General features: G+C 41.7%; 1 protein-coding gene across 1 annotated transcript; it reads right to left on the minus strand.

The window, feature by feature from the left end:
* Positions 1 to 2,013: 2,013 nt before the first annotated feature.
* Positions 2,014 to 8,619, minus strand: ednrba (endothelin receptor Ba). Its single transcript, XM_029256583.1, has 8 exons — positions 8,371 to 8,619; positions 7,267 to 7,745; positions 5,402 to 5,514; positions 5,091 to 5,295; positions 3,987 to 4,133; positions 3,747 to 3,880; positions 3,536 to 3,644; positions 2,014 to 2,522 (listed from the first exon to the last, which is right to left on the minus strand). The coding sequence occupies exons 2-8, from the start codon at positions 7,711 to 7,713 to the stop codon at positions 2,385 to 2,387; spliced, it is 1,293 nt and encodes a 430-aa protein (XP_029112416.1). The 5' UTR covers positions 7,714 to 7,745; positions 8,371 to 8,619; the 3' UTR covers positions 2,014 to 2,384.
* Between the last annotated feature and the right edge of the window lie 2,984 nt (positions 8,620 to 11,603).

The following is an 11,603-nucleotide window of genomic DNA, read 5'->3' on the forward strand; positions in this document are numbered from 1 at the left end:
TTAAGTGATTTTTAAATTTTTAACAATTTTTAATATTTTCAGCTGACCGACATAAAGTCGCATCAGCCGACTGAAGGCGAATTGTATTTTTCTTTATATATTTAACAAAAAACCGACATAAAGTTGAAATCGACGCAACACGAAACGACGTAGGGCGAGGTATTACTTATAGTCTACGTTTTTTTTCTAGGGCAGCAATCAAATGACATAATTGTAGATATTTATAGAAGTCCAGACTGGGAAGGTGAAAATGATTTCTTAGGCAGCTGAAACTCGCCTTTGTTTGATCTGCAAATAAATATGATGTATGCATCACCCATTCAGACAGCCAGTTCTGGAGCCAAATATGTTTGTTGTGTGTGTGTGGGGGGGGGGAGTCTGGATACAGGGGACCATGGTATGGCATGATAGTCCATTTGGGATCCCCACACATTTCAGCATCTCTTCAATCTAGAAGAGTATTAAATACAAGAAATTTTTGGGTCAAGACAGAATCTTATGGAACTTGAATCTTATGAATGAAAGGGAGAGATCTGAAGGATTTAAGAAGCACAAAGCTGTCTCCATACACAGAGAATCAAGTCCAACCTGAAACCAGGTAATCATTTGTTTATCGTGCAGCCCAATACTTAAATCTCATTCTCGGTGCAGAGTTCTCAACCATTTCTTGTGGTTGGATAAGTTTGGGATTCTGGGCCAGACTTCAAAATTTTCAAAACATTTTGTATTTCTCTAACATTACACTGCTCAAAATGACCAAATTGTGGGAAAAAACAAAGCAAAAATAAAAATCTTCCAAAAATGTTGCATTTTCAATAATGCTCAAGTATTTCTTTGGAAGCTGCATGGCATTTTACGAGAACTGGAAAAGCAGTTGAGCGAGGAGCAGCAGTAATCCAGAACAGTTTCACTGACATGTTTACATCGAACATCACAAAATCATTTGGGCACATCTGAATATTTGATTTGGATGTAGAAAAAAGATAATAAATATTGAATACCCTGATGACAGCTGGCAGTCTAAAAGGCACACAAATGGAGGGGGTCACAGAGGACGATGTCAAAGACATTATTAAACCAGACAGTAGAAATAAAGCTGGTCTGAATGTATCACAGTTCTTTCACATCAAATGAAACAAACTTGACATTTAAAATTGAAACATATTTATTCTTTTATTTTTTTACATTTTTACATAAATAGAAGAAACTTTTGGCAGTGTGCAATGGTTTTAGCACAATTCAAATACAAAATCCAGGTGGCAAAAGGCACAAAAACATCAACTTCAGAACTTTACAAAGTATTTACAACAAACACACAACAACACGAATACCACAATGGTCGATTAAATAGGAAGGCAGTCTAATACTACAAACATGTAATAAAATTGATTACCATTGAAAAATGCAACCCAAGTTAATGTGAAAAGTTTGTTATCGTACATTTCTTTAAACAGTGGCCTGAACCAAAACAAAATGTTCTACTTGTTTGCTGCAGAGTACATAGTGTCAAAGGCTTTGCTTTCAGATCAGACAGTAAACCACAGTCCTTTGGGTCCCAGCAGCTTTTTCACCGAGGTTTCCGAAGAGCCGTTCAGAAAGTCGCAGTGCACAACTGGGATAAATTGGGGCTCCTGGGGAATAGCACCTGAATGTAGAACAACGGATTCATTGAATCACTGGTCCACTGGCAGCCAATTCTCCACTTTCTTTAACCACTTTAAAAGCTAGGGAAATGTCCAGAACCACTAATACAGAAGAAGGCATGGTCTCGTATCTCAGCCCTGGTCTCTGGAGTCTTATCTCAATCGACAAACCCTTTCCAGAAAAAAGACCACTTTAGCTGTTCATTATTAGATTCTACCACTCTTACTCATTCTAGCAATATGCATTTTATAAACAAAAAAGTACCTCATAATTTCGTACTAAAATGGTTTGTTCTTTACTACTGCTTATTTATGACCAATTAACACACCAAAGTAATATTCACATCTTGACAATCACTTCACTGAATGTGGGTCTTTTCAATGTAAATAAAATCAAATAAAAATAACAAAAAGTTGTAAAATAACGTCTTCAGTTTTTCCTCTCATTTTCAAAAAGATCACATTTCATTCGTAAAGGAATTAAAAAAAAAAAAAAAAAACAAACACATATGCCAACAGGATGTTTGGCTTCTTTCTTCTCCAGCTGGTTTCATCATATTAACAAATATGAGGTATTTTTAACTCTATTTTAAGGCACTGGTTGTATACCTTTTTTTTCCTTTCTCCAGCTTACTATTCTCTTTGGGAATAAGTAAATAAAAAAACAATAAGTACACGCTTATTTTCTCCCAGGCTGAAGGGCCACAAATACTGAACTCCACAGCTGGGTTGTCGCTCCCCTCAGGTGGACGTGTACTTGTTGGTGGACCGCGAGTTGCTCTGGTCCGAGGTGCGTTCGTTTGCCTTGGACTTGATGCACGACTGCTTCTCATCTAGCGACAGGATCTCAGGGGATGTGCACCAGCAGCACAGACACGACTGCAGGACAAACACAGCGCTGTGTCACATGTCCAATATGTAACACTAAATAAATCATATGAAAAAATACACAAAAATGTGAAGCAAGAAGAGATGAGTAACAGGATACGCATATGTGAAAATTATAGAAAAACTATAGGTATAATTAATCTACACAATCAGAACAACAGTACAAAACTAAATAATTATGTATATCTGCAGCTGATCATTTTATTACCGTTTATTCACTTAGCCTAAGCAACTTAGTTATTTAATCATTCACACAGCTGGGTAGTGTGTACTATATTAATTATGGATAAGTATGTTTTTCAAGGGTACTACCAGCTGGAGTGGTGGTTCAAACCTGGATTCTATCAGTACACAGTGGTGTTTCTAACCACTACGCCATCCGAAATCCCCACCTGAAATGATCTTGGCATGCTCAAGACCCCCATATGTTTACACTGCATTCATTGCTAAGCAACACTGAGTGGAACACTCAGTAAACTTCATGTCATAAAACTATTAAAAAGCATATTTTAATGTAAATAGATACTGTAGCTATTTTATAGAGCTATTAAACTATATTAAAATAAAACCACACATAAGGCCGGTTCAGTCAGTCTGTATAGAGAATAAATGTGCGAAACAAAAGTGAATTGAAGATGAGTCACTGTAGGTTTGAGAGTTGAGGATATACAGGGGTTCTCGTCGCTCGGTGTCTAAAGCCCGTCTGACTCAGCACAGTCTGCCCCGGGTGCTGTCTGACGGGCTTTGATCAGCCCCCCCGAGTAGCCTCAGTGTTTCCCTCCGACAGGTTTGCGCACTCGTCTCCGGGCCGAGCTCAGCTGTCCCATCTCGGTGTGTCAGAGCTGGCTGCTCTCCAAGGGCATCAGCCCCTCGGCAGCCGTCGATGTCTTTGCTTTGTGTCTCTAGCGGCCGCTCTGACGCCTGGCTAGGACGTATCTCTTTCGCGACGCCCGACACCCGAGATGACAGCGGCTGGTTGTGGCACAAACGCGGTGTCGCCTTACCTTGAAACAGTTTTTGAATCGCTTGCTGACCATGTACAGAGCGATGGGGTTGATGCACGAGTTCACGGACGCCATGTTGATGCCAATATAGTCCAAGACAAGGAAGAAACTGATGAAGCATATAGAAGGATCGCGTCAGTCTCGGCCTTTTTTAGTTAATATAAATTGAACTGACACCAGGAAAGTGGAACCTTTCTGATCGTTTGATTACCTCAGTAGTTCACACCTATTGGGATCCTTCTCATCATAAATGGTCAATTTCAAGATCCGGCTGAGGTGCAATGGCAGCCAACAAAGAGCAAACACCAAGACCAAACAAAACACGGTCTTGGCTACTTCGCGCCTCTGTGGATAGACAGACAGAGTAGATCAATGTGAGATCAAGTTAGATCTGCATTTCAGCACCTTCTAAACTCATCGCTTGACAGCCAAGCATTGCACTCCGGCCTACCTGCTTGAGGTGGTCGTTGAGGGAAATCTGCATCCCGTTCTTCTTGAGCATCTCGCACGTCATGAGCGTGTAGAAGATGGCTGTGCAGGCCAGGGGCATGCAGAAGTAAAAGCTGAAGAGCCACCAGTCCTTTGCTGATTTGTAAACCTGGCCAAGCGAAAGGAAGGAAAGAAGGGAACGTTTGTTTGGTGTGGTGCTGACTCTACGAGGTCAATAATCCATAAAGAGCTTGTCACAAGATCACGATGTGGAAACTGACCCGAAGAACTGTTGCTGCTGTGGCTCCCTAAACAGTTTATGTTTTACAGAAAAGCTACATAAACACAAGACCTTATGACTTCACATCAGTAATTACCCACACAGACGCATTAGCTGAAGCAGCTTGTCCTGAGCAGGGTCGCGGCGAGCCGGCGCCCAACCCGGCAACACAGGGCGTAAGGCTGGGGGGGGGGGGGGGGGGGGGAGGGGACACACCCAGAACGGAACCGTCGCAAGGCACCCCAAGAGGGACTCAAACCCCAGACCCACCAGAGGATGGGGACCTGGCCAAGTCCACTGCGCCAACGCGCCTCCCTCAAAAATTACTGCACGGTAATATACTGTACATATCACAATACAGTTTGACTGCAAAACAGCAGGATGCTGCACATTAAAATGACACTTATTTAATTCACTGGGCATATTAGAAAGCAAATCTTACTGGTAAGGAATGTTTTTTTGAAAGTATGCGAAACAAGAACCCTCGATCAACAACTGTTGTAAAATTATTGATTTTTTAAAATTATTTCAGTTGATGTTTTTTTTACAGAGCAACTGACAATGTAAAGTCATTCACAGTTATTATTCATTTATATAGCTGGGAATATTTGTATTGGCACAATTTACAGTAATATTCCTTGCTGATCAATACTACTGCCGCATGTGGGATTCAAAACTGCATGGTAGAAGCATTAACCACTACGCCACCTGCTGCCCTGGGTTGCATTACATTACATTTGAAAATTAATTCCCTTCAGTTTCCTTGGCTCCTATGCAGAAAAAACACGGTCAAGCAAAGGCAGCTGCACCTGTGTTGCTTTAGATGAAAAAATCATTGAGTCTCACCTGCATGAAGTGGGTTTTCTGCATTGGATGAAGCAAACATATTCTCAGATGCTCCCCTTTGTAGTCCATGGCAATCATATCAAAGGCGATGGCTTCTGGCACGGCCAAGATGATTGATATCACCCATATCAAAGTGATTTCTATCGCTGTCCACTTGGGAACGCCGATCCCTTTGATGCGATTCCAGGAGGCGACAGCTCGATACCTAGAATGCGGATCGGATGAGAGTCCTGGCTGCACTTGTCAGCAATAATTGAAGCCAGTATGTTCATGTGCTGCTGCACTTCTTAGTGCGGTCGAGCTGAACGTACCTGTCGATGCTGAGCGCGCACAAGCTCAACACGGTAATCCCCACAGACGCTTTCTGGATGAACGGTACCAGTTTACAAATGCCCACTCCAAAGGGCCAATCTTCAGCCAGCAGCTGGAATACAAAGGGCACGATATGAACTGTGCTATATACACACATAACCTGTTTTCCTGCTTATTTTGCCATGAACTACGTTGAAAAATTCATAATGAGCACATGGCACAATGGCCTGATCTTCAAGCCTTGTAAATCTTTGAAATCCACAAGTGAGCAAAAATTTGCATACATAAACCATGTATAACAGCAACAGAAATTCTCCAGTGTAGCAGGCCTACTATCGTCATGTAGGAACGCATCTGACTGTATACATGAAATAACTGATCAGTCAAACATTTTGCTCCCTCTTCCTCTGAATTTGACCACACAGACAAATAAAACCTGAAGGTAAAATTTATATGACAAGGTAAATAAACAGCGAAAACACCATTGATGTTCAGTTCCTTAAAAGGCAATTCTGGTTCTAAAGGAATAAATATAGGCAGTATATTAATGCAATACACACACATATACTGTATATTATATATATATATATATATATATACACACACACATACATACACATATACACACACAGATAATATATGGTAATGGGGTATTACACTGCAAGAATTCTCAGGAATTTAACTTTTTTTCTGAAATTGAAAAAAATTCTAGATAAAATTTATATTAAAAGCATAAAACATAATCCACTGTAACAAATTACTTCTTTAGATTACATTTTCAGAGACATCAAGATTATTAGTGGTGAAGCCTTTCTTTGAATTCAAAATTAAATTAGGCTAAATAATGTTCAAGGTTTACATGCAAGGAGGGTATATAACAATAGAAACATTTTATGAAATTGATATCCAAAGACTGACTATTGAATTTTTGATTGAAGCACTGAATTCAGGAAAAAAAAAAGAAAGAAAAAACCTTCATTAAATGGATTTCATGGCCCTGTCCCGAAAATTAAAAGCAAAGCAAAAAATGCATTGTTCTTATCAAAAATCTCAAAATATACAATCATTTATTATGAAATGTGTCTCCAAAACACAGCGCTGTTCCAGTTAAGATTAATATATGAAACAAAAGAAGGAAAAATAACTTCAGGCCATGGAGAAGAATTTTGTTCATGTGCAGCACTGCCGGTAAGTAAAAGTTTAGTTGAATTGTTGACTCGGACAGTATCAAACTTTGAAGAATTGTCTACCTTCTCATAAATTTAGCTCCACAAGTATCGGTAGTTTTGCAGCCAATGACAAATTGACAGCACATTTCATATCCACTGACTGTACATGAAACTGAGTCTTGGTTATTTATCACGAGAGTTCCTGAGTAATTTTATACAGCCCCCCCCCCCACTTGTCCCACCCCTGCTGCCACCATTCCAGCGACCCTTTCAATGTTTTTACACCGTAAATCAGTGCTGGGAAAGTTCAGTTGATCCCACATGATCCCTAAGGGATTCAGTCGAGTTCCCTCAGAATTAAATTATTTCTGGGAATCTTATCTGTGCATCTGATACTGTTTTTGATCAAGTTTTATTTATTTAATTTTTTATTTCAGTCCACAGACACATACTTCTGTTGAAAAAATTAACAGAATACAATGCCTAATCCACACAACTTTACCTCCAAGGTCTGCAGATTTATTAATAAAACCAGAATGGGCATCATAAGTTTATGAAGATGCATCCAAGGTATTTATGATCATATTTACATAGCGATGAAAACTTTCAGAGTTCGCACCGACTTTCAGGAGGAGCCAAACAATCCTCAGAATGTCTAATGTGAGTCATGATGACACGAGTATTGTTTTGCTCACCTTGTACACATTGATGGGTATATCAATGACAATATGGACCAGGTCCCCCAGGGCCAGGCTGGCGATCAGAATGTTGGGTCCGTTCCTCATGCATTTATTTTTGTAGATGATTCTGAGCAAGGTTGAGTTCCCTATTATTCCCACCACAAACACCAGACATGACACCACCGTGTTGATGTATTTGAAGGTGTCCCTGATCTCAGTCGGACCAGTGCACATTGGGGGAAGGGGTCTGGCGCGCCCGGGGCGCAGGGTCCAAGGGTTCGAGCTATTGAAGGGGATGGCCTCCTTGTCACCCCATGGTTTCTGCATCGGCGATGTGGGGCGAGGGGGCCTATCTTGGGGGTCTACCTTGGGGTTCTGATCCCTGGTCTGGGCACAGACCAAAGTGAGGGGTCCCGTGACCACGAGCAGTAACACACACAGCACCAGCAGTGCGCCCTTCATGGCGAACCTCTGCAAGCCCCTTCTTCGGCCGCCTGCCAAATAACACAAGCAAATATTGTCAGAAGCCTCCAGACATTTACCAAGTTTAGGAACTTAAAGCAAACTCAACTCCAAGGGTTGCATTTCATCATGACAAAGAGCAAATAATTATGAACCTGCATTTCACCCTCACCATTGACTGCCCAAGGCAACTCGGTGTTAGGTGATCAACTTTACAATGATTTACCCATTCATGTAGCAGGTTATTCTCACTGTAGGAAGTCAGGACAAGTTCGTCGCTCAAGGGTACAACAGAAAGGCGAGGAATCAATAAACACAAGTGATTTACATCAAGGTTGTCAACGTTTGTTCCCCTTCTTGTTTCACTCTTGCTTTCACAATTTCATAATTCATGTTGGGCAGAACAAAAAAAAATGCAATTTTCAAAACATTTCTGGACTATGACCTGCACACAACACAGATCCAATTTACGTATTTATGAATCAGCAATTATTGGCAATAATTAGCTCTTCCTGTCTGTGTTGCTCTGACCCAGATCCTTTTCCACTGTAAATATACACATAATATAATATAATATATAATATAATATAAATAAGCACACAGCCAATCATGTTTAATGCAAATGGTGACGAAAGATACCAGAAGTAAAACTGTTACCTCCTTCGCACTCGCAGCTCTCTCTCTGCAATAATAAATAATAAAAAAAGTTGGTCCAGACGAGCGAAAACTTTCGAGACAAGACTGACTGTCAAGTTCCTTGGCCGAGTGCGCTCCTCCTCTGGATTGAAGAAGAAGAAAAAACAAACGTAATTTACTAGACTAGTGTTCAGAAGTCCTTCGTGCTTTTCGAACGCGCTGTGAGGAAATCGGTTGTGGCGCGCGCGGACGGAGCGTCCCGCTCGATCCCATTGGAGCCCAAACACGCGCCTGTCCCGCGCGCCAGTTTTTATAGCGGAGCCCCGGCGGCGCGCGCGTCTCCACCCCCGCTGGGCAAAGAGCCTTCTGGGCGCGCGAAGGTGTCTCCGTGCACGTGGGGTGGGTCTTTGGGGGCGGGGTTAACAGCAATAATAATCATAATAATAATGCAGTTTTTTCAAGTTGCCACAACTCTGGCAAACTCCTCTCGTTCCAAAAAAATCAAAATCATAATCATAAATAACGTGAGTCTTGACGATGAGACGACGACGCTGATTACGACTGATGATTGTAATGAGTTGTTGTTGTTTCTTTCTTTCTTTCATTTAATATAAGAAAATCCACATTCTTACATTTCAACTGTTGTATCACAAAGACTCACATTTACTGTAAGATGACATTTTTCAGTACACTTAATCAACAACATAACAATTGGAGTATACTTAATTAATATATTCTATTTATTCCTGTATGTATGTATAGTAGGGGGTGCGGTGGCGCAGTGGGTTGGACCGCAGTCCTACTCTCCGGTGGGTCTGGGGTTCGAGTCCTGCTTGGGGTGCCTTGTGACGGACTGGCGTCCCGTCCTGGGTGCGTCCCCTTCCCCCTCCGGCCTTACGCCCTGTGTTGCCGGGTAGGCTCCGGTTCCCCGTGACCCCGTATGGGATAAGCGGTTCTGAAAATGTGTGTGTGTGTGTGTGTGTGTGTATGTATAGTCCATTTCGGTATGTTGTTACTTTTTAAAAAATCTTTTAGTTCTGTTACCACTTTTTGAGCCAGTTTTTTGTGCGATGTTGCGTGGGGCTCAGAAGCCAAGAAGGGCTGGAAAAAGAAAAAGGGAGAAAAAAAAAAAACTCTTTGAAATGTAACATACCTTGTCATAGCATATTCCATATGCTACCGAAAGCCAACATAAATAGTTTTTTTTTTTTTCTTTAAATCATATTCAGAGGTCAGAAATGAGCGGAACCCCCAACACATCTAGTAGGCGAATGAGCGGTAGAAAGAAGTAAATGTTGTGGCAGAAAAGTAAAGAACTTCAGATCTTTTAAGTTTTCATGGGATCAAGAACCTGGCACAAGAAGGTCACCTTCCAGAGCTCTTCAAGGCAGCAGCGGTGAGGTCCCGTCCAAAACACCCAGCACCGGGGAATCGGTTCTTCACCTGTTCTTGATTTCATAACCTCGGGAGAAACAAAATTGCCAAAAATTGCAGAAATTCCTCCAAAGGAGCATCAGGACCAGATGTGCACACTTGATTGACTACATCTTGGCACACACTCCATGGAAGAAGCTCACAGAAGCCTGTGGAGGAGAGGCCTAAACCCCTCATTTCTCACTCCACATGATTTTCACTGCAGTGTGTTTTCTTTATTGGGAAATGTGTGTTTTTGTGATATATGGCTAAAAACAGTCAACATGAAGGTTCTTGGTTCACATCCCAGAAGGGGCCCTTTCATATCACACTTGCTCAAGGTACTTCAGGATCTGAATTGCTCCCGGGAAACACCCAGGTTGCAAATGGGTAAAAATTAGTCTCCGTAAAAAATGACAAGATAAGGAATTAAATAGAATTATGAAGAATAACAGACATACCGGCACATACCTACACAATCGATACGGTATTTGTGTGGTTCCTTAACCATGTAAATATTCTCAGCGGTCGCTTGCTTCCTTGTTTTTTGCTTTTATTTTACCTGAACCATTTATTCACTCTGAGCAAAGCATTTACCATCGCACCTGAGGTGACAGAGGGAAGGATTTTTGTTCTCTTCCTGCATGCCGTATGTTTTCCTACGGACTGAGCTGAAAATGAAACGCATGCGAAAATACTGGGGCTTTCAGGTTAACGCAAAGTGGAAGTGATTATGTATGACGCCTTTCTCCAAAGCGACTCACAACTTTAGTCTGCTTACAGTTATCTACCCATTTATGCATCTGGAAATTTTACCAGAGTCATTTTAGAGCATGTACCTTGTTCGACGGTACTACCGCATTGGGCAAGATTCAAACTCACACTGTCTGAGGCCACAGTGAACTGGAGCCCAACCCAGCAATTCAGGGTGGATGGGGTGGGGATGCACCCAGGATGGGATACCAGTCCATCACAAGACACTCCAAGCAGGACTTGAACCCAAGACCTGCCAGAGAACAGGACCAAGCCAAGCCCGATGCACCACCACACCCCCCGTTCACACCTACAACCTCCCTATCTGAAAACAACACCTCTGACCACTACACTATCTGCTGTCCCTGGTAAGAGATATATAATCGCAGCTGGTATCACAGTGGTTAGAGCTGCTGTCTTTAGACCCGAAGGTTGCAGGTTTAAATCTCACCTGCAGCTGTAGTATCCTTGAGCAAGGTACTAACCCTAAAGTGATCCAGTAAATTATGCCGCTGTATAAATAGCTTTGAAGAATGAATTTACTCACCTAAATTAATAAATGTACAACTGATGGGTCATTTTTACAGTGAATAACTTTATTAAGGCCACCCCAGCAGGTGGTGGGAACTGAACCTGGCCGTTAACCACTACAATATCCTGCTACTCCACATATTTCTTCAAATATAAGTGTTTAAATTCCACTTGTCATTGTTGAATGTTGTCAAACCCACCATATAAATGGAGTGTTTCAGGGAGGTTCTCGCCTCCTCTTGTGCCCTGGGGCTTGAAATATGTGCCTCCATTGTGGTTCTGATTTGGTCCCCCTTAAATGGCAAAAGTGACTGGTCTTTTATAGTTTGTAATTTAGAAGTATGATGTCCATTCATTGTTTCTTACTATGAGCGACTGTGTCTGCAGAGTTTCAGCCTAGTTCAGCAGACACTAGCCATGACCGGACATCTCCCATTGGTCACTCTTTTATTCAGTGCTGGCCTATTGCCTTTTCAAAAGTTTAAAGGACAATTAAAGAGTAATTTAATTTCATGCTCTACTGCTGGCGATGAGAATCTTAACAAGGGTCCGGGGCT

The sequence above is a fragment of the Scleropages formosus genome, chromosome 12 (assembly GCF_900964775.1).
Source record: "Scleropages formosus chromosome 12, fSclFor1.1, whole genome shotgun sequence".
Taxonomy (NCBI): domain Eukaryota; kingdom Metazoa; phylum Chordata; class Actinopteri; order Osteoglossiformes; family Osteoglossidae; genus Scleropages; species Scleropages formosus.

Excerpts from the sequence above, each read along its gene's own strand:
- ednrba (XM_029256583.1), bottom strand. The coding sequence starts at position 7,713 with ATGAAGGGCGCACTGCTGGTGCTGTGTGTGTTACTGCTCGTGGTCACG. Across the intron at positions 3,881-3,986 it reads TCAACGACCACCTCAAGCAG|AGGCGCGAAGTAGCCAAGAC; the intron begins GTAGGCCGGAGT and ends GTCTATCCACAG. Across the intron at positions 2,523-3,535 it reads GATTCAAAAACTGTTTCAAG|TCGTGTCTGTGCTGCTGGTG; the intron begins GTAAGGCGACAC and ends TTTGTCCTGCAG.